Source organism: Aquarana catesbeiana, linkage group LG13 (assembly GCF_042186555.1).
Source record: "Aquarana catesbeiana isolate 2022-GZ linkage group LG13, ASM4218655v1, whole genome shotgun sequence".
NCBI classification, from domain to species: Eukaryota; Metazoa; Chordata; class Amphibia; order Anura; family Ranidae; genus Aquarana; species Aquarana catesbeiana.
In genome coordinates this window covers 76,808,874-76,832,407 of record NC_133336.1, presented here as the reverse complement: position 1 = coordinate 76,832,407, position 23,534 = coordinate 76,808,874, and the positions used below count along the sequence as shown (strand labels likewise).

At 41.3% G+C, this 23,534-nt stretch overlaps 2 protein-coding genes across 4 annotated transcripts in view; one reads left to right on the top strand and one right to left on the bottom strand.

The window, feature by feature from the left end:
- The window catches only part of SPTBN5 (spectrin beta, non-erythrocytic 5), a 367,667-nt gene extending 348,987 nt beyond the window's left edge, over nucleotides 1-18,680 (top strand). Inside the window, exons 64-71 of the mRNA XM_073608935.1 lie at nucleotides 961-1,050; nucleotides 1,520-1,576; nucleotides 6,464-6,553; nucleotides 7,147-7,238; nucleotides 7,809-7,894; nucleotides 11,977-12,034; nucleotides 14,756-14,811; nucleotides 15,868-18,680. Of these exons, the coding sequence (XP_073465036.1) occupies nucleotides 961-1,050; nucleotides 1,520-1,576; nucleotides 6,464-6,553; nucleotides 7,147-7,238; nucleotides 7,809-7,894; nucleotides 11,977-12,034; nucleotides 14,756-14,811; nucleotides 15,868-15,992 (654 nt within the window). The 3' untranslated portion in view covers nucleotides 15,993-18,680. The remainder of the gene's footprint in view (nucleotides 1-960; nucleotides 1,051-1,519; nucleotides 1,577-6,463; nucleotides 6,554-7,146; nucleotides 7,239-7,808; nucleotides 7,895-11,976; nucleotides 12,035-14,755; nucleotides 14,812-15,867) is intronic.
- Nucleotides 18,681-18,682: 2 nt separating this feature from the next.
- Nucleotides 18,683-23,534, bottom strand: part of LOC141117672 (cytosolic phospholipase A2 delta-like) — an 84,679-nt gene continuing 79,827 nt past the window's right edge. For all 3 annotated transcript variants that reach the window (XM_073610642.1, XM_073610641.1, XM_073610643.1), the window contains one exon: nucleotides 18,683-21,389. In XM_073610642.1, coding sequence (XP_073466743.1) covers nucleotides 21,169-21,389 — 221 coding nt within the window. In that variant the 3' untranslated portion in view covers nucleotides 18,683-21,168. The remainder of the gene's footprint in view (nucleotides 21,390-23,534) is intronic.

Here is a 23,534-nt window from a genome sequence, read left to right as displayed (position 1 = left end):
GCATCCTCAAATGGAAGGTGGAGGAGCATGAGGTCTCTAACATCCACCAACTCTGTGATGTCGTCATGTTGGAGTGGAAGAGGACTCCAGTGGTAACCTGTGAAGCTCTAGTGAACTCCATGCACAAGAGGGTTAAGGCAGTGCTGGAAAATAATGGTGACCACACAAAATATTGACACTTGCCATTTTCACTTAGGGGTGTACTCACTTTTGTTGCCAGTTGTTTAGACATCAATGGCTGTGTGTTGAGTTGTTTTAAGGGGACAGCAAATTTATACTGTTATACAAGCTGTACACTCACTACTTTACATTGTAGCAGAGTGTAATTTCTTTAGTGTTGTCACATGAAAAGGTATAATAATAAAATATTTACAAAAATGGAAAGGGTGTACTCACTTTTGTGAGATACTGTATATACATTGTGGGAAATCTGCTTTAAATTTGAAAAGATGCTATTTGGACTTTTTTCTTTTTGTCTAAAATTACATAAATACAACAAAAAAAATGCAAAAAATTGTAAAGAACATAAAAGTTATTGTATGTTTCTGTAGTTATAATTCATTTTTTAAATACATTTATGAATTAATTTGTGTTTGAATCACAACGTCCTTAATACGTTAACATGCTGTGCTCTTTATTTTTTTTTAATATATATATTTTTTTTAATTGTCTTGGACCGGAAGGCCGGCCCAGGACAAAAAAAACAGGAACTGAGGTGCTAACAGTTAACCCTTTCCCCAGCCTGGGCAAACCAACTACCTGACTAATACACTGTAGGCAATCTGCTCACATGCATGAGGCCTATGGTATTAAGAACATTTTTGTTGACCGGTAAAGAGAGGTGTTTGTTTTTCACAGCATACTATATTAGTGTAACAGAGTGGTGTCATCCTGCTTTGTCTCCATCAGTCTATGCATGATTTCTGTAGTCGGTATGACTTCTTTGTTTTCATTATTCAGGAGATGAAGGCTCAGCCTCCAACAGAGCTTAAGCTGAACTCCCCAAATGTACCTTCAAAAACACCTGATTGGTCACCAAAATCACCTTTGGTAAGTACAGTAGATCTTAATGGCCATGCGCCTCTATGAATTGTGGTAAAGTGTATGACAAATCAAAATAGATTACCTTTTTATTTTACATCTGTTTTTATGCATTTTTAGATAAATATATATTAACGTGCACTTGTTATATGTGAACTGCCAATTGCTAGCTTACGTGTAAAAGTTCTAGTTAACTGGATGTGTCTGGCTTCAGCATTTTTTTGAGTCAGATACCTACCAAAAGCATGGTCTGAGAGTCAGTGCCAAAATCCATATCTCTATAATTATTCCCAGTCAGAGCCAATGCAGCAGGCTGATAAACAGGAAACTAGCATTGTCACAAGGAGAGATCGGCAATGGCAGCTTCCATAATTCTCTTATGGCGTGCACTAATCTGTTCTGCAGAGCTGCCGTTTCCAGGGTTGGTCTTGTCATCCCCATATCATTCTGAATTATTGAGTGTTTTTATTTTTTGCAGACTCCCACAGTTAATGGATTCTTGGAGACCAAACAGAAATTCCTGCCAGGTGGAAAGGTACAGTAATGAGCTATAGTGACATGGATGTGTGATTTCTGTTTGAAGTAGAGGCAGTGTGATTGTCTTCTGCTTATTGCTCAGTACCTGTATTCTGGGAATAAAATAGAGCAGGTAAACCACACAGGAACCCATAACAATCATTCTAACATTTTAGTTCAATGGTCATTTTTCATTCATCCCCTTTTTGTATGTTACCAGGGCAGAGTACAAGATTAGGCGAGGAAGGGCTGGGCATTACTGGCTCTTGTATTTACTGAGAACTTATTGGGACCATTTGCCCTGGCTTCACACGTTTGTCTTTTTAACAGCCTCTCAAAACAGCACCAGTGGTATTCATGCCCCAGATGGACAAAATTATGTGGACACTCCAAAAGTGGCCTTCACAGAGCCCTGGCCTCAACCTTATTGTAGAATTAAAGGTCTTTACCACTCCCAAAAAACAAACAAACCGGGAAGTGATTCTGGAAGAAGCACCCATCAGCATGTGCTTGGAAACTGTATCTTCATAAAGCAGACGCTTATGTATTATTTATGATCATTAAAAAACTACTTTATGAAGTTTGGGCGATCAGCTTCAAGTGGAGAGTTCCCAAAGAGGTAATCCAGTCGTGTGCAGTTTATTTGGTCAGCATCAGTGGCGGCTGGTGGTATATTTTTGGCGGCCGGGGGCGGCAAACAATGCACCCACAGCGGGCAGCGCTTCCCTCCTGGCGATGGGTGCCAGCTTTCCCTTCATCTAATCCTCGGCATCACGGCAGCCGTGCGTCTCCTCCCTCCTCCTAGGCCAATAGGATCACTTCTCCTTTTGGCCAATTGCTTTTTGAAGCCCTTTTAGAGCCTCTGGCTCTAATCACGTGCTTCACAAAAAAAAAATTGGAACCCATGCGTCCAGCGCCCCGCATGTAGAATAGGGGGCCGGACGCATGGATAGGGGTTCGGCACCCCTGCGCCTTGCATTACGGGCCGCCACTGGTCAGCATATACAGCAAACAGAAAAGGATTCCCGCACAGGGGTAGAAAACTCAGCCCCAAGTCCATCAAAAACAAATGTAAGCCTCCTGGCTAATAAATAGACCTCACTGGCTCTGCTCCAATCCTGCTGGCCTCACAGCCTGCTTCTCCTCTCTCAGCACCAACCTGATTAACCCAGGTAAGGCAAAATTATACCCCAGGTGGGGAGCAAGGTGTGACCAGTGCTTAACCCCTAGTGTCCTGCTACAGACCTCTATTTACCTCATGAACCTCAAAACTCTGTGTGGCAGATACACACCATCTACCACTGACAGGGGCTGTCTGCCACAGAAGATACAGTTTCCAATCACATGCTTTCCTGACAGGCACCTCTGCTAACACCACTTCCAAGTTTTTGGGGGCAAAAGAGCTTTCATTTTATGCGCTGAAGATCCACAGACCATTTCAGGTAGGACCATCTGACCCTGGCCATCTCTGTGCGAAGACAGTCATGTTCTGCAAGCTCTTTAATGAGTTGATCTGACCCCTTTACATATGTTCAGTAGCCTTACAGATGTATATACACCATTTCATTTGTCTTTTGTTCATCATCTACATAAATATTTCTAATTGCTACACCATAAGGAACTTCCTTGTGGGTTTTTTCTTTTTTTTTTCTGGAAATGTTTTAGATTCTCAACCTTACTGAACACTTTTAGGCTGAACAGGAACACCAATGGTGAGCCTGGTCTTCTTGTCCAACTTCAGCACCTGATATCACAAATGCCCCTTTGGCTGAATAAACACAAATTCCTGCAGACACACTTCAAAATCTGTTGAAGGTCTTCCCAGGAGAGTGGAGGCTGTTACAGCTACAAAGGTGGGGGGGTTGGAGTACTCCATATTCATGCTCATGGTTTTGGAATAGGATGTGCAACAAGGTCATATAGGTCAGGTGTCCACATTGATACACTATATAGCCAAAAGTTTGGCCATATAGTATACCAATGCAAAGCAGCACTGCACAGTTCATAAAATGCCCCTATAGATTGCACAGATTAACAGCAAAGGGCATTGTTTTAATTATGGGATGTAGGGGTATGTCACAGCTCCCAGCTTCAGTTAGAAGCTGAGATTTGCATATGCCAGGCAAAAGGTGATACAAAATCTCTCCAATGCAACATAGAGTTGAATAAATATATTTTTATTGATCAGAGTGGGGAACATTTTAGAAGCTCTGTGTGTGTCTGCCTGTTCTGGTGACTCCATTCCCTTTATTTTTAGCCAGGTGTCACATACATAAAAAATAAGGGGAGATTAAGTTGAATCGTCACAGCTGGTCCTCATTACTGATGATATGGTTTGGAAGAATTAATGTTATCAAAATGGATGTATTGCCAAAGTTACTTTATTTGTTCCAAATCATACTGCTCCTAGCCCCCAAAACTTTATTTCAAAAGCTTCATGTCACAAATGTCAGGTCTACCTCAATGCAGGTGGTCAGACACTAAAGCTAGCTACTATGTGCTTCACCTATAGCAGCCCCCTTTCCCTTAAGACAAGCAGGCCTACCGGTACTTGGTTGCCCCCAGGACTTATACACAATGCTATGTTGCCTGACCACCACACCAGGGCACATGCGAACAGAGAAAACAACAGGCTACTTGCAGTTTAGCAGACAGATAGCATGGTTCTAAGATGGTTCAGGTAATATTGCAGTTCAGGGAATAGTCCAATATCCGATCCAATGACAGTCTAGGTGAAAGCAGGCTGAGTTCAGGGAATAGTCCAATATCCAATCCAGGTCATACACAGGGAAGTCCAAAAGCAAAAAGACAAGTATATGCTCAAAGAACTGAACACAATTTGTCCCATATGAGTCAAATAAATGGAAATGGGGGAGAAGGGAATGGGTAAGCAATACAATGATATATATATATATATGTAGACAAATGTCCAACAGGTATGGGAAAAAAAGTCCACAGACCATAGGGAGGATGTAGAGATCCACTGCACAGGGCAGCCGTCATATGGGAACAGAAACCATGTTCCAGTACACTGTAAATAAACAAAGGGAGAGGCGCCTCTGGGTGCAGAAGTATAACAAGTTTTAATAGCACTAAAGCTGAACAGCTCACATTTAGGAGGTAAAAAGCAGGCATATGATTAGTCCCACAGTGGGGAGTGGAAGAAAGCGTCCTCAGTTGATGGTCCTATCCCGAATGGGAAGCACTGTATCCTCTCATTCGCCTCTCACTGCTGCTCTGCTGTAGTAGGGGCCGGCCATGGTGGAAAGGAGCTCAGAAGGAGGCCTGGAACGCTGGTGATGTGCAGGACAAGGATGGATGACGTCATTGTCAAGCAACGCGTTTCCCGAGCATGCGCACTGCGAGTGACACGGCAGTCACGGTAAGCTACTAATGAGAGGATACAGTGCTTCGCATGTGGGGTAGGACTGTCAACTGAGGACACTTTCTTCCACTCCCCACTGTGGGACTAATCATATGCCTGCTTTTTACCTCCTAAATGTGAGTTGTTCAGCTTTAGTGCTATTAAAACTTGTTATACTTCTGCACCCAGAGGCACCTCTCCCTTTGTTTAAATCCAACAGCAAAGCAAGGCAGACAAACAGGAGGCTTGATCAGGAACAATGCAAGTAACTGTCTCTATCACAAGCAAGGCATAGAGTGTTTGGTTTGCTTATATCAGGTGACTGATCAGATCAATCACCTTGCAGGTGAACACAGACAGGGGAAAAGCAACAGCCAACACCCGGGTGCTGGAATGAGGAACAGAGGCACTAAGTGATCATGACACTTCAACATCTGACCAATAAATTTGTTTGGTGCAGTGTGTTTCGCTCCACCCCTCAGAGCTTAATCATGATTAAGCTCCGGGAAAGGAGCAAAATATGTTGGGTGAGTGGTCTGGCCAGGGCTCAGGCTGAGACTGCCACATATTTTTCCATTAGTGGATTTGCAGCAATGTGCAGCTTGCAGGACTTATCCTTCACTACATACTAAAATATACCCTACCATACTTGCTGGAGATGTTCACAACATAGAGGCACAACTCTCCATATTTGGTGGTGTTGCCCTTGAATCCTAACCCTCTGGATTACTGTTTTTGACATCTAAATTGCATGACATATCAGAACACCCCCCCAAGTAGCCTTATTGTCTCTGGTTCCACCCTCCCTATGGTCAACCAAATGCTTTGCCTTTAGGTTTTTTTTGATAGCAGTTAAAATCTCCGGCCAGCCCTACCATGGCAAAGTGGTTTGAGGTCCTACAGGACGTTGCCCGTAAGGAGCGTATGATAGCCCAAAACACTGATACCACTGAATGGCATTGTTCAATGTGGAGATTCTACTAAATTCAAATCCTATTTTCCTAGCAACCCCTCCAAATCCAATAAGATTAGCTTGGATCTTATCTAGGTCTCTACATCAATTGCACCATGATTCCCTGCCACCCCCCCCCCCCCCTTCATTTTTTTTTTTTTTTTTCGTTTTTCAGTTTTTTCTCTCTCTACTATTTATATTACTACTTTTTTAACAACCTTATCAGTCTTCATTCTGGGGCTATCCCCCACCTTAATAGGAAAAATCTACTTATTTTACGTACAATATTGATTGCTCTCGCAGTTGTGTAGGTACTACTGTATTACTATTTCTGTAATTGGAAAACAGCTGGCTTTACCTCTATAGCTTGTACCATGCCAACTCCAAATGTATTGGATGAATTTTACATGAGATGCTTTGCACTGTTTCTCACTAATAATCACTAATTTGACTTAAAGTAAGGGGAAGTCTCCCAGTTGAGACACAGAACATGGCAGAGAAAGTTTTAGTTGGAGCTGGGCTTTAGATTTTGTGGCATTAATTAATAAAATAATTGGGACATCCTCTGTAACACCTTTTATTTTTTGTAGATAAACCCGGTCGGCTTCTGGAACAATTACTACATTACACTACGTGACCAGACGATGAGCTTCTACTGTGCCAAGAAGGATGAATCCAAGGTACCAATCAGTATAGAGTCTGTGCTCCTATCACTATCCCAAAATTGTGCCCAGTAAAGTAGATGCAATCACTTATTGAGTAAAGTTTAGCCATGTTATTTTTTATAAAATGCTGTTTTCACTTTTTTTCATCCTTTGTTGCATCTCAATGCTGCTGATTTCTGGCAGCTTCTTTGCGGTCAATTCATGTCTACATTCACTCCAGCACTGGCTGCATGACATTTCTCAGCCTGCTTTCCTGATTGTTACAACAGTGGACCAAACCTGCATAACGTGTTGAAATGGCCACTTGTCATGTCGACTGGAAGCCCATGTGACAGGGTGACAACGCAGTAGGACAATAAAGAGATAGTAACATTGTTGTTACCTTACGAGTACCTTTATGGCAAGATGTTTTTTAATGAAAGCTGCAGATTTAAAATGTTGAAAATGACTTAAAGTGACATTGCTGTGTAAAAGCTTGTTTAAGATTTTAGTGATAGCATTTGCATTAACTTTAATGAAGACCTCTAACTGTGGTATTGTCACTAAACTGATACCTAAAGGATGTAACCTGCTCCCCACAAATAATGTGTATATCACATTTCTTCCAGAATGAAACTGCAATTCCATCTGTCAGCATGGTTGATGCCATCTGTGAGAAGATAAAGGATTCAGCAGACAAAGTGAACATGTTTTCTGTCAGGTATTCTTCACATTTGTATTTCAAAAATCCCTTCTGCATGCCCCAAGAAAGGATTAGTCCACTAAAAAGTGCTGTATTAATTATAGGTAGAGACTGGTGGCCTAAATCAGCTCCTGTTTTTTTTTTATATACCTTGGCTCCTCCGCCAGTAAGATCTTCTTGTCCTAATTTTCATTGGTTTTCCTATGGGTAGTGCAGCACCTCTTTTTTTCATTCTCCATATTTTTAATTATAAATCCATCAAGGAGAGTTGGGGCAATGATAATGGTCACAGCAGGCATGTAGACCCAGAAAGTCAAGAGCAGAGTTCTTACCAACATTGTATCTGACATATACAAAAAATTGCTCACCGGCATCTACTAAAAACTAAAATAGTTTTGGGTGGACTGACTCTATGATGCAATATAAAGAGAAAAAAGAGAATTGTCTTTGTTGCTTGAGTAGTGGTCTTGAACTGTATGTTTTAAAAGCATAATATTTAATTATTGTTTAAACTCAATATACTTATTTAGCAAATAAGTTGGCTTCAAAAATGGCACTGTATAAAATGTATATATCCTGTACTTCTAGGACCACTGATGGCTCAGAATACATTTTTTCAGCTCCTTCAGCAAGAAAGATGGATGTCTGGATACAAGCAATTCAGAGAAGGACAGGTATGTTCAGGGGGCTCAATTGACAAAGCAATAGTGCATGAGATATTTGGATCACGTGACTCATTTCATCCAAATATCACATGCGATATTGAAAATTCATTTTCAGGTTATGCGGTAATTATTGCGAAAATAAGAAATATACAGTAAATTCTGCATAAACTGATCTAAATGCCAATTTACTAAAAAAAAAATATATGCATTAGAGAAAAAATTGTGGTCTAGCCACAGGCTATTTAAAGTGGTTGTAAAGTCTGAAGGTTTTGCACCTTAATGCATTCTATGCGTTAAGGTGAAAAACCTTCTTTGCTGCAGCTGCCCTCAGACCCCCCCCCCCCTTTTTCTTATCTGAGCCCGATCCGATCCAGCGATGAGCACCAGCCACTGTCTCTCCCCTCATTGGTCAGATTGACAGCAATCAATTCCAGTGACATGGAGAGCGGGGCTGTGTCCCACTGTCTGTGTCGATAGATGCAGCAGCGGGACTCGAGAGCGCGTCCGCATGGGTGCCCCCATGGAAAGTGGCTTTCTGTGGGGGCACCCGATGAAGGGGAGGTGCCAGGAGTGCTGGGGGGGCACCCCAGAAGAGGAGGATCGGGGCTGCTCTGTGAAAAACCTTTGCACAGAGCAAGTATAACATGTTTGTTATTTTTATTTAAAAAAACCTAACCTTTACAACCCTTTTAACTATTGTGTGAAATTAATAGTTTGTTGCAGGGCCACTGATAAGGCAGTACAACTGGCCCTGTTGTTCCGGGCCTGCCCCATCAGCTCCACAGGGGGACAAGGGCAGCATTACGGTACATTACTGTAGGAGGATGTAATTACATTTTCCTGGCCCTATCAGGTCAACATAGGGGCCCAGGGGGTGAGCGTAGTGGAGGGACTTTTTCTTAATTTTTGGGGCACATATACATCATGCCGCTCCGCTACTCATTTAGTCCCGGCCGGCGGAGTGATACTATGATTCTCCACCCTGTTCCCACCTCCATAGCCGTCCTCAGGCTCTGTGATGTGAGGCGGCAGGCTGAGGCTGCTGACAGGGAACAGCAGGGGGAGAGCATGGCTGCATGTGCCGAGCCTCGCACAGATAGGCTGTGGAGGCTGTCAGTCTGCAGTTGTGTCCTGGCTGCTGGGGCAACGTTGTAGGAGCTTGTGTGCGCAGGGAGGCTGAGATCGAAAGAATGATGGGGAGATAATGATTAAATGGATCCCCCGCCACAGATTTGACTGACCCGGGCATGGACCAGCTGGAACTCAGCTTCCTAAAGAACGAAGAAGCCAGCAGGAACCTGGAGGTCCTGAACTGGGGAGGACAGAGAGGGATAGAGACTCAGGTAGGCAGTGATAGGGTCAGAGCAGAGGAGTAAATGTTAAACTGTACATCCCAGTCACCGTACAAGTCTGTATGAATTAATTTTATGTTTTGTCACAATATTCAAGAACAGTATCATTTTTCAGAGAAGCCCCTTCCTTTCAGGCTGATGTTAGGTGGGAGACTCTGTTGTTAGTGACAAAGCTTCAGTGGCAGAGAATCTTCTACCTACCTCTATGGAATTGCTTCCTCTCTGAACACTACTGAAACTTGATCGCTACCAATGGGAGTGATTCCATAGGGACCAACTGGCAGTTCATTTTGACACAAAGCCAGTGCAGCACATGTGTTACAGCACACCACAATGCATGGTGATGCACTACCGAGCACTGCACTGGACAAAAATGATGAAATAATGCACATTAAAACATGCGTAACACACATTAACACTACACACCTGAACTGCTTTGGAGGCCAGAGGACAGATATGGGGTCTAAAAGACCCCAGATCTCTCCATAAAGAGGACCTGTAATGGCCCATGCTATCACAAGGGATGTTGTTCATCCCTTGTGATAGCAAAAAAGAAATAAAAAAATAATAATTAAAATATACAGTGTAAATTTTTTTATAATAAAATAGAATTTAAAAGAAATTTAAACTGCCCCCACTCCTTCGTGCTTATGTGCAATTGCGAACACACATGTTGTTCCCGCACACATATGTAAACGGCAAAAAAACCTGCATTTTGTTTGGGAGCGGGGCCAGGGGTGGGGTCGAGAATGGGGTGGAAGGGAGCCCCATCAGATAGACTGTACGGGGCCCCATGATTTCTAACAGTAGCCCTGGTTGGTTGATAAGGAGCCGACACCCGCCAGCATCCTAACTCATCCCTTCACTTGTTTTTCAGCTGTCAGCTAGGGATTCCTGACTGACAGGTGAATGTAAACAAAGCCAGAACAGTAATCAATATAAGGCCCTTCCGGTCTGGTATGAATTCAAGGGGGGCCCAATTTCCAAAAAAGAAATGATATGAGGTCCCCCCCCCAAAAAATCTATACCAGAACCCCCCATACCATACCAGGCCACATGCCCTCAACATGAGTGGGGGTAGGGTACCTTGCCGGAGGGGATAAAGAGGCAGGGTCACCTGGGTGAGATCATCTACATTTTTCAATTTCTGATGCAGCCCCGATCCTGTCGCTTCCCTGGTACTGACTGACATCTCTAATTTCCACGCTGCTAAAGTAAACAAAGAGGCAGGGACATCATGTTGATGAGGACAAGTGCCTTTTTCTCCACCACCTTGGCCCAGTGGTTGTGGAAGTGTTTGGGCAGGGGGCTTATCGGAATCTGGAAGCCCCTTTTAGCAATAAGGGGGGCCCCAGATACTGGCCCCCCATGTGAATGAGTAGGGGTACATGGTACCCCTACTCATTCACAGAACATAAAGAATGCTCCCTAGAAATAACAACACCAAATTGTTTGAGAAGTCCTTTTTTTGAAAATTTTTTAAAATGTCCCACGTTGTACATCCATCATCAATCACGTCATCCAGTGCTGCAGGTCCATATCAATCATGATGAACAACCAAAAATAAACAATGCTTGCCGAGACTCGACTGATCCCATCGCTTCACTAGTGCCAACTGACATCACCGGTTTCCCCGACGTTAAAGTAAACAAAGGGGCGGGGTTCCCCCGAGTAACGCCATTGACCAAATATTGACATGGACCAAATAAGGATGAAGTGGAAATCATGACATCACACCCCACCTGTCCACCTCATCCAATCAGAGAATGCTTTGCATGTTCTCAGAATGGTGCCTCTGCTGGGCAAGCGACATCCTGTGTTCACTATGCATCAGGTCAACTACTTGGCATGGAAACAAGAAGCTAATGACAAACACTATAGTAATGGTGCCTACTACAGTGATTTCCAGCATCCACAGAGATTCCACAGGTATGGCACATACATGCTTGCGTTGCCCCAAGCTGGAACAATGTAACTATGCAAAATTGTCTATACCTAAACTTCAGCTTTAAAGTATAACTAAAGGCAAAAACATATTATTTTTGTTTTGGACAGAGCAGAGAGGGATTAGAACACCTGTGAGTTTTTATTGCTGTCTGTGCCCCTGTAGGGAGATTCGCCCTCTCTATTTGTCCTGTTTACCATTATCATTTCAAGTGAAAGTAATAAAAATTACCAAATGTTGGGTTGTCCCCAAAAAAGTAATTAGGGAAATCTTCCAATAGGGACACTAGTTCTGGTAACCTGGGCATCCCCAAGGAATTCCTTTAATTTGCAAGGATTTCTTCTGATAGGGGTTATAACCCTCCCTTGCTCTATCAAAAAAAAAAAAAACTATAGGTTTGCCTATAGTTCAACTTTAATGTTTTCATCTGGTTTCAGTGAACATTATGGCAACAATTCCTCTTTTCCACTTTTATTACATGAGCCTGAGAATATTTGGTGGAGCCTTTCTGTCCTCTGAGGTTTGGTAAAATTTCATACTACATTGCTTAAATAGCATTCTTACACTGTAAACTCGGTTATAGCTAAAATCCCTGATAATTGCATTTTCAGTGGAATGGTTCTTTATCTCCCCCTGCTGGTCATAAATAAGGGTTGCATACTATTGTGTGTTCCCATATTGTTGTAACAATGTTTTATTTGTATTTAGAGCTTCACCATTCAGCCTCACCTCAAAATATAAATGATTTTATACTACACTAAAATATTTTTTTCTTTTTTTTTTTTTTTTTTTAGATGAACCTGAAGTGAAAAGGGAAGTAAATGCCTATACTTCACTTAATGAAATCCCAAGGTCAGTAATAATGAGTGGCAGTATAGAAATATTGCTCATAAAAATGACCAGTATTGTGCAGATCTTCAAGCCACTATGAGCACCCTATGTGGAACCAGTTAGATATTAATTCATTCAACTTAAAGAAAGCCGGTCAATAAGCTATGCATAATGTTTTCCTGTTCCATTCTTCAATGCGAATTGCCTCTTTTAGTTTAGTTATCCATTCCATGGTGGCAAGTATGCAAAAGTAAAAATGACCATGCATGGTTAGATTTTCTCTCGTTCAGCCCACAGGCTGAATGAACTAAAATCAGCCGATATCCCCATCCATGCTAAACATTATGGATAGAGGAAATAAAAAAAAAATCAGGTCACCAAAATGGTCCTGCTATGTGGCAGGGCTGCGTAGACCTCAGGACTGGATGAAAAGAAGGACAAATCCTTTGAAAGGTAAAAGATCTCCCATTGGTGATTTAAAATATAGGGGGCGCTAGTGATTAACCATTATATCCCACCAATGCAAACTATATATTAAAAAACTCTATCAGGTGGATAAAAAATATACTGTATGTAAAAGTCATTTTATATATATTTTTAAATTTATTCAAAACTATTAAAGTATTACTAAACCCACAACAGTAAAATCACTCTGTATCTGCAGTAAAGCATGCTTGTTATAAGGGAACCTAAGAGGGTTAATCCCCCAAATTGTGTAAAAAGGCTGTTTGATCCTGTCTCCTCTGATCCACTCCTCCTTCCACTGTCCCCAATATATTTCCTGATAATACAGAGCCAGGGGACAGGCTGCACATGCTCAGTTTGGTGTGTATTGCTAGAGAGTTTTTTTTTCTTGGGAGGGTGCATGTGATCAGGACAGGGCCAATCAGCACTGTCCAGATGGAGGGTCAGGAGTCCTACATCCTGATAGAACTGTGAGAGCAGAATGAAAACTCCTCCTACAAGCTTTAACCAGACACTCATACAAGTCACAAGACTGCTATATACTGCTGATGTGAAAAGGTATTTAGTAGTTTATATTTATGGAAATAATTGCATTTCCATGTTCCATGCACTTTAACCATTATATCCCACCAGAGCAAACTATATAATTAAAAAACTCTATCAGGTGCATAAAAAATATATGTAAAATACATTTTACATATATTTGTATGCTTATTTATGCACCTGATAGAGTTTTTTTTATATATGTATAGTTTGAATTGGTGGGATATAATGGTTAATCATTAGTGCCCCCTATATTTTATATCACCAATTTCAATGTTTCTACACTTTGTTGGGTGGCAGCACAAGTATTGTATATGGTGTATTTAGCTGTTTGCCTGGAGTTCATCCTAATATATTGAAGCCACTCGATTAGGGTGACAGTCAGACAACATTTAAAGGATAGGTTCACCTTTTTAAAAAAATATAATAATTGCAAATTTTTTTGCAGGTAAAAAAAAATGTGCATTTATTATTTTCTGTTTCTGGAGCCTCTAAAGCATTGCACAAGCGTAGGTCTCTTGCAGAGTGTATCTCTGTATCCGTACATTGTATGAGTAAGCAGATACAATCTGACAGAAAGCATGAATGAACTACCACTGCGCTCCAGAGAACTGTGAAAGAGTGACGCGGCCCGGCAGGCGGAGCACAGCTCGGCAGCGTTTCGTTGAAATTGTGAAAGCTAACAGGGGTGGGGGAAGGGAGAGAAGATCCCCGCTACCTGTCGGAGCGTGGGATGGGGGGGGGGGGGCTGGTCCATTCCTAACATACTTCACCCTGATTATGGGTGTAATATGTAACAAGGTGAACTTACCCTTTAAGAAGGAAATAGTTGGATGGCAGAGTTTGGCTATCTGAACTTATAGTATTGTGGTCTGTGTATTTATGAAATTACTTTAAACTAATAACAAACGCATTTCAAGATAAGGATAAACTATGCTGATGATTACTTTATCCTACCTCATAATATTGCATTTATCATAAATGGGTTGTATTGATCTTTATGCTTAAAAGTCATTGAATGGAGAAAAGTTTTTATTCTTAGCAACCAATCACATGGTTATATTTAATATGGAATATGGAAGAATAAAAAGGAGAATCTGATTGCTTCCTAACTCCTCTTTCCGTTAGATGCTATAGATTATTAGGCAGTTACTATAACTCCTCATGTTTCAATGGGATGATCTTTTAGTAATAGAAAATCCTTGTTTGTACCATAGAGTCCCAGTAAAGACTGATCTAATCAGTAGATAAAGATTTATAATAAAATTCAGCTATTTCCATAAGGAAAGTGTATACTTCTGTCTTTCTCAACCTTTCTCCCCAGAGGAACTCTTGGATTAATGTTCAGGTCTTGGGGATCCCCTTTTAAAACCAATTAATTGTTGGCCATGAGAAGAATGTCCCATACAGTAGTGGTAAGAATGCCATCCTAACATAAAGCTATAAAGATTTTTGGTGCCATGCAGTTGAATCTGCCAAGGGACAATGGTCCCAGAGCTGTGCGGGCACCATCAAATAGTGAGCCATTCAGCCAAAGCTCAAGAAACCCCTACCAACCTCTGGAGGAACCCCAGGATTCTATGAAACCCTGGTTGAGAATGGCTGGTCTACTTTATAATGCCATAGATACAGTAGTGGTTACTGTAGACTTATCTGCCTATTTCTATAAAACCGGGAATTACAAGAAAATTGATACATTTCTGTTACATTAAAATACCTTTACTATCTTTAAAGGAGGACATTATCATTGGAACCAGACACAAATGGACACTCATTTTCTGCCAGTAGAGGTAAGGGAATGTTGCAGACTGCTAATCATCAGTAAACAATAGAGTGATGATGATCATTGTGTTACATTTTATTTCATGTAAATCCAACAGTTATCAACTCAGAAAGTTGTATTATAGAATGATCTTCATTCAAATGATTATAACCTCAGCCTATCAGCTCCTGCACAATAAAAACCTTGATATTTGTAGCAGTTTAGAGAACAGTCATGAATTCTTGAAATTATTATACATTTTATTTAGAATAAATTAAAGTGAACTTATCAGGTCCTGAAAACGTGTAAACTAAAAATACGGGTCTAATGAAGATAGCAATTACGTGTGTTTTCTTGCAAAAATATTTTATGTATGCCTGCTGACATTATTGGATCTCCAGCCAAGTCTGTATACAGGGCATCTGCCTAGGTTGGCGCTAAACCCCACAATTTACCAGTCAAATGCTCAAGCCTTTACTGGCTATAGCTGACTGGCTTTGGACTTTTAAAACTAAACTCCAGCCAGGGAATCTCTCAATTTTTATTTTTTGACACACTTACATGTACCCTAATCTATGGTTCTTTGACTGTGCTGGTTCTGGTATAGGTGACTGGTCAGATGAAGCCACCAGTGGCGGCTGGTGCTCCATCAGTCGGGGGGGGGGGGGGGGCGTCAGATGGACTTGACCATGGAACCCCCCCTCCGTTGCTCCAAAATGGAGCCAAAGACGCACAGGACTCTTCTGCAGTGCGCTCCCCAGAGATGTGTGAATCGGCTCCATTGAGAGCCGGTCACAATCTCCTGTCATGCCAGTTGGATGCGGGGAAACCCACATCCAGTTCGCAATAGTGTGAACCCAGCCTGAAGCTGACCATAGACCTAAGATGACAATAGGGCTGAACAGGCCCATGTGTATATTCATGAAAGTCAGTTGTATTGTTATTAGTAATTCTTTGGAGCAATATTCTTTGAATAATTCTTTGAATATCCAGCATATGGATCTTCCTGACTAGGGACTGGTAAGGTGAAATGGCCCAGGAGAACCAGACCAAACCATTGATGAACCTTCCCTCTTTTCCACAGTTTACATCACTTCCGAAAGGAGCGACTTAGGAAATTCCTACACCCCAAATCTACTGGAGACAGATGATACCAAAGAGAAACACAAAAAAGAAAAAAATGTTTTTAAGAAGTTTTTCAAGAAGTAAATTGCAGTGTGGTGGGAGCACCTTTGCCATGTATTATATGTAATGTCACACAAGCACCATAGATTGTATGTGCTGCTGAAATCCGGCTTACAAAAATAGGGGCAGAATGGACAACTGTAGCCTAGAAATGGCCGGCAGCCATTTTGCATGCAAAACCTATTGTTTCCAAGTTTCTGGAAAATTTGGTAATACAATTTCCCGCAATAGGAAAACTGTAAGAGCACTTCTTGTGCTGCCTGCCATGGCAGGTTTGCCATTGACTTCAATCCAATTCATTCAACTGTGCACACAGGCACCATACTGAGAATGTAAACTGAGCTGTGCATCCTCAGCTCATTATACATTCTACAGAGGATTGCCAACTGGCAGGTAGGTTTATTTTATTGCAGAAGGGACATAGCATGTCTTTTCTGCAATAAAGAGCCTGTCTGTTCGTAAGTTTTTCTTTTTTTAATTTAACCTTTAGTTCTGCTTTAAGTGTAGTCCCGCTGCTGAAGTCAGCCAAATACAAGATAAATGCTGATTGATTGCTATGGGTTACTACACTTATGTGTATGAAATCTCTATCGAATAAGGTCAACGAAAAGCAGATTTAAATCCAATAAAATAGCCACCAGTTCTAAAAATGTAACTTTAATGCGGAGTGAAATGTTCTATTTTTGACATTCCATTGCAGTGCTGTCATAAGGTGATGTATTACCACCCTCTACATTATTACCTCCCCCTGTGAGTTGTGACTGCTTCATATACTGTACACTTTACTGACATATACATGAATCTGTTGCAAGTTTTGCCATTTGTTGCACTACTGCGAGACAGATTTCTGATGAGTTTGTACAAAACACTTCATAAATTCCAGAGAGTGGGTTTTATTTAATTAAACTGACATTAAATGATAAAATGACACTATTCTCCAAAAATAATTCACATGCATCTACTACTTGGTGTCTTTGTAATCTATTTTTCATGATACTTTTTCTTATTGGGTTTTCCTGCCTCCTTGTAGCATCCTCCATAAGCAACCAAACCTCTCTTTTTCCTCTCACTTCTGTTTGGAGTGAGCAGTGCATGTTGTGGTCATGTGCACTGCTCTATGCACACTACAAATCCCATAGTCCCAATCCATCTCGGGAACGAGCAAGAGAGGAATAGCTATATTCCTATGTACAGTGGAACCATGGAGAACACACATAGCCACCCTCTAACAGATCAGATCACAGAAGCAAAGAAAATAAATTTGGAGATTTGAAGGAGGCTGACAGCAATAGAAGGGACTTTTTTGGGTAAAAACCTAACTCCAAGTTTCATTTTACTTTAGTTTGTTGGGGCAACGCAGACCCCAACAAACTATTTCCTTTCCTAATACATGTGACCGCTGTTAGCGATGTATAAACTGTATGTATATATTTATTGCGACAACATACACCCACCTCTCTACCTCAGACAATCAGGGGAAGCCTTGTTTTCCTTCATAGAAATAATGCTTTCTGTGAATGGCTCACCAGCATTCAGCCTGACTCAATCTAGTTTCGCAAATGAGACGGGAAGTCCCCCACTGCCAAAACATAGCTCTGTTGCTACATACAGTTTATACAGCGTTGGCAGCAGCCACATGTATTAAAGTGGTTGTAAACATCAGACATGAAATATGAACAAAGCATATCTCTCTATAATGTGTACTTGTCTCAATCCAAATCACAAGTGTAATTTCTGCCTGATTCTTTGTTCCTCTTCTATAAGCATGAATCACTTCAGACAAGTTTTCCTGACACCAAGAGAAAAACGGTGACAGGGGAGGGAGCTCCAGCTGATTGACAGCCTCAGCTTTGTTCCTGTGTGCTGTGTGGAGGGGGTGTGTTTCGTCCCTCCAATCAGCTCTCAAAGCTCTCCTCACTGAGACCTGCAGAGTGTAACTTCAGCTCTCCCCCCTCTTTTTTCTGAACTCTCAGACAAGCTTTACAATATAGCACTGTGAACAGAGGTAGAGAAGAGAAGGCTGCAGAAAAAAAAAGGTACAACTTATGTAGGAGGATTTGTTTCAGCTCTGTGTATCACCCGAGGCCAGTCACTACACTGGGTATATGGAAAGGTTTACAACCACTTTAAAGGAAATTGTTAATTTGGATCAGCTTGGCCCCAACAAACTATTTAAAGCGGAGTGACATCTGGAGTTATACTTTAAAGATACATACATTTTTTTTATTTTATTTAAATTTTAGTGACATTTTAAGTTGTCTGTGGTGCCTCACAAGCAGTCAGATTCAAAATCATTTCCAGTGCCGGTGGGGTTTCTCCAAGTTATGTTGGAGTTATTTCGAAGAGAAGGAAATGCATCTATCTATCTATCTATCTATCTATCTATCTATCTATCTATCTATCTATCTATCTATCTATCTATCTATCTATCTATCTATCTATACATACACACACTACTTGTCTTCCCTTGCTCCAATGATCTACATTACATCCATTTGTTGTACCTCTTACCATGCTTACTCAGGGAAAAAATTTACCAGTTGTGCAATTATCAACATTCTATATATTACACATATTTATTTTTAATGATCTATTTTAATAACTAAGATGTTAGAAATATGTAGAAATTGATGCTTGTCTTAACATTAGTTTAAAATGTTATGTGTTAATTTAAAAATCTTAATTAAAGAAAAGTAAAAATTCTGAAACCAATATTATTTATGTCATGGTCATCTTTTTATTAATACATTTATTTACTTATTGGGAAAAAAGTACATTTAACGCAACACTGAAGAGACTGTATTATTTTTATGCAGCATCCAGATTGCTGCTCTCACACAGAACGCAGCGGTCAGCTGCCACTGAAACAGGTGTCCCTGTATGGGGAGATTTAGACGTTGTGATTTCTCCTTTTTGGTCCCAGCAACAATGATTATCAGGACACAAAGTAAGGGTGACTTTTTAAGGACAAAATTGGTGAATCTCCCAAGACACGGAATGAGGATGAATCTCCTAAGATGCAGAGTGAGACTTTGTGGAGTGAAGTATCACAGGAATTTTCTATAATACTTAGCCCCATCTTGTGGTCAAATTTAGTATTTTCAGTTTGAAATCATTTAAATGATTTACATTCGAATAACGCTGTTTACAATCATTTTTTACCCATTCGCATAGCACAGTAGTCTCCAAACTGCAGCCCAGGGGCCAGAATCAGCCCTTTATTTGCCTTTATGTGACCCCCTTTCCTCCCACTGATACGAGACACTATTCCTTTCATTGATAACAATGGGGTACCATTCCTTCCACTTACACCAAAGACAGGACCCTATTCCTTCCAATGACACCAAAGACAGGGCACTATTCCTTCCACTGACACCAACAATTGGGCACTATTCCTTCCACTGACAGCTACGATGGGGCACTATTCCTTCCACTGACACCAAAGACAGGGCACTAATCCTTCCACTGACATCAAAGACAGGGGCCCTATTCCTTCCACTGACACCAAAGACAGGGCACTGGTCCTTCCACTGACACCAAAGACAGGGCACTAGTCCTTCCACTGACACTAAAGACAGGGCACTAATCCTTCCACTGACACCAAAGACAGGGCACTAGTCCTTCCACTGACATCAAAGACAGGGCACTAGTCCTTCCACTGACATCAAAGACAGGACACTATTCCTTCCACTGACATCAAAGACAGGACACTATTCCTTCCACTGACACCAAAGACAGGGCACTAGTCCTTCCACTGACACCAAAGACAGGGCACTAATCCTTCCACTGACACCAAAGACAGGGCACTAATCCTTCCACTGACATCAAAGACAGGGCACTAGTCCTTCCACTGACATCAAAGACAGGGCACTAATCCTTCCACTGACACCAAAGACAGGGCACTAGTCCTTCCACTGACACCAAAGACAGGGCACTAATCCTTCCACTGACATCAAAGACAGGGCACTAGTCCTTCCACTGACATCAAAGACAGGGCACTAGTCCTTCCACTGACATCAAAGACAGGGTACTAATCCTTCCACTGACACCAAAGACGGGGCACTAATCCTTCCACTGACACCAAAGACAGGGCACTAATCCTTCCACTGACATCAAAGACAGGGCACTAGTCCTTCCACTGACATCAAAGACAGGGCACTATTCCTTCCAAAGACGGGGCACTAGTCCTTCCACTGACACCAAAGACAGGGCACTAGTCCTCCCACTGACACCAACAATGGGGAACTATTCCTCCCATCATTTTCAGTGATGGGACACTATTCCTCCTCCTACTGACCCCAGGCACTGTGTAATTTTCTTACTCCCACTGTCAACCTGAGGCAACAATTTTCTCCCCCTATTGGCCACAGTCCAGCCCCCTTAAAGACTGAATGACAGTAATCCCTTTGTTTAGAAGGTTTGGAGACCTCTGGCATAGAACCAAATATACATACACTTTCAATGGGTGAATAGCTATACAAACTCTGTATAAAAAAACCCCATAGTGTCCGAGGAGATTCGCCTTTACATTGTGTGTCTTGGAAGATTGCCATTTCTTTATAAATCCACCTCTAAATGATCTCTCAAACAGAAAAACACCTAGAAAACCTAACCATGTTCTAATTCTCCCCCAGTATTTGACAATCTGGGAAAAGGGGTTTTGGCTGAATTTGCACTTTACATCCCAATAAAAAAAAAAAAAAACCCACAAGAAACAAAAAAAAGTAACAATATGTTTGCTTAATGTTCTTCTATGAGAACATATTTTATTTAATAAATGAAATAAATAAAAGACATTAATAAAAAGTGTCTCACATAAACATCCTGTATGATGCTCAATGGCTTGTTTGGTCAAATATATATATATATCCAAATCCATCATATAAAACTATTTACATACTTAGAACATTTATTCCAGTTTGGCTATCTTTTCACATGGTGACTGTATCTTCTATGAAGTAAGCGACTGTATCCTCTAACTAAACCGAACTGGCATACCTAACTGCACTACCCCGGAGTTCCGTTGCGATGTGAGGTTTTGTTTTTAGATACCATGTGTGTACAGATATGGAAAAAAAAAATAGGCGTTTAAAAGTATCCTTATTGGAAGCAGCTTTTGTTCCTGAACTACAGTCGTTACAAAACCCATGTGTACGATGTAGTGATGGTGGTTTGGCATTTCGGCTCACAATCTTGCGGTTCAAACGCTGCTCCTGCTGCATTTCTGTTTGCGTTCAATTACATCACGCAAGGTCTGCAGAATGACCTCCACATTGTTCAGCACATTGTATTCTGTCAGATTTATCAGTTTCTCAAAATCTTCGTCACCGTATGTTAATCGGAACACTTTGTAAGGTGAAAAGAGGCCGGAAAGGGGAACATTTCCTTCCTCCTTCTCCTGATCGGTTTCCCTCTCGACGCCTGCAAAGAAATAAAGATGGTGACAAATGGAATATTCCATAGGTGTGTGATTTTCTCTGATGATGCATTCACACCAGGGAAGAATAGCAGTGATTCATGGCAACAGAGGGATCATTTTATTTTGTTGGAAACAATTATTTGGTAATGCTAATACATGGCCTAATGATCTGTAAATTGTATTATTCATAGCAATAAAATCCACTTCAGAGAGACTATGCCACTTTAACAATGCTGAAGACAGTAAAAAGTGATGCGGCCATGTGCAAGCACTTCATATCTATCTACTGGTCTTACTTGGCAAAGGTCTCAGGTGGTGTAGGTAGCTAAGCTCCACCTCCACACATTTCTATTGGTCCATCACTATAATGGGCTGCCTCACTGGCCAATAGGAATGCGGGTGAGACTGGATGAATTGGGCAAACCTTATTACTATACAGAATTGCTGAAGCTTTCTTTAATCAGACTATTCCAATATATAGGCAAAACAAAGATTACTGAAAGCTGCTGCAGGTATGTGCACCCCTTCTGCCTGCACTTTACATCTGTAAGCAGCTTCTATTTAAAATGTATGTAAGCCCTAACAATGAACTCCCTTTGGTCTGATTAACCACTTCCCGACCGGCTCTGGTACATATACGTCGGCAGGCTGGCAGCCCTGCGCAAAACGACGTACAGGTACGTTGGCTCCTTTAAGAGCCTTAGCAGGCGCACATGCCCGCTGCACAGCAGGGCACCCGATGCGTGTGGCCGGCGGTTGTGATGACCACCGGCCACCCGGGATCGCGGACACGAGAGACAGAACAGGGATCTGTGTGTGTAAACTCCTTTCAGGAGAGGAGAGACCGAACGTGTGGTTCCTATTAGTTAGTGAACACACACTGAGGGAGCACATTTAACCCCTTGATCGCCCCCTAGTCTTAACACCTTCAGTGCCAGTGACAGACATTTATACAGTAATCAGTGGCTATTTTTAGCTTTAATCTCTGTAGAAGTGTCAAATGTGTCCGATCTGTCCGCCGCAATGTCGCAGTCCCGATAAAAATCACTGATTGCCATCATTACTAGTAAAAAAAAAAAAATAATAAAAATGCCATAAATCTATCTCCTATTTTGTAGACGTTATAACATTTGCACAAACCAATTTTACCAAAAATATGTAGAAGAATATATATCGGCCTAAACTGATAAAGAAATTTGTTTTTCAAAAAAAAATTGGGGATATTTATTATAGCAAAAACATTGTTTTTTTTTCCAAATTTTTGCTCTTTTTTGTTTATATCGCAAAAAATAAAACCCGCAGAGGTGAGTAAATACCCCCAAAAGAAAGCTCTGTTTGTGGGAAACAAAGGATGTCAATTTTGTTTGGGTACAGCGTCGCACAACCGCGCAATTTTCAGTTAAAGCGGCGCAGTGCCGTATCGCAAAAAATGGCCTGGTTAGGAAGGGGGCAAATCCTTCCGGGGCTGAAGTGGTTAATACTCCATTGGAGGTATTTTGTTATATCTGTTTGATTAGCACAAAAAGAAAACTGTTGATCTGGTCAGAAAGTCAGCGCTGTACTGCATCCTCTGCACGCTTTCTGTGTAATCTCAAAGATGCTATTTAGCCCTCCCAGTTCTCATATTGGGAGTACAGAATGATTAACCTTTATGATGTAGAAATCCAGGATTGGGAGGGGTTTAGTAGTTTACCAAAACACATTGGGCAGGGATGACACCACTCAGTATAAAAAGTGCTGTATGTTGTGAGCCTACAGCGGCTGAGCTGAGTGCATTTTGCCTTTACATACACTTTAAGCTAGTTCTGTACAATGGATGACAGTGGATGTGTAAGTTTTTTAAAAATTGTTACATTTACATGTGCTTTTGGACCAAACAAGCGTTGACATTCATTGACCATCCCTAGTGTAAGAGGAAAGAATGTAATAATATTCTTCTGTTGCTGAATTCTTTTTTAAATATCACTAGTTTTCTAGCTGTCAAGCTGTTCCAGAGGCTTCAGTACAAGATCAGGAGTTCTGACAGGTCCATAGAAACTACTGAAGTTTTAGGCAGCCAGGCAATTGCCACTTTTAGAAACAGGTTAGCAATAGCAGCTTTCATATATCTCATATTACAGGTAATACAGACAAGAACAAATACATGA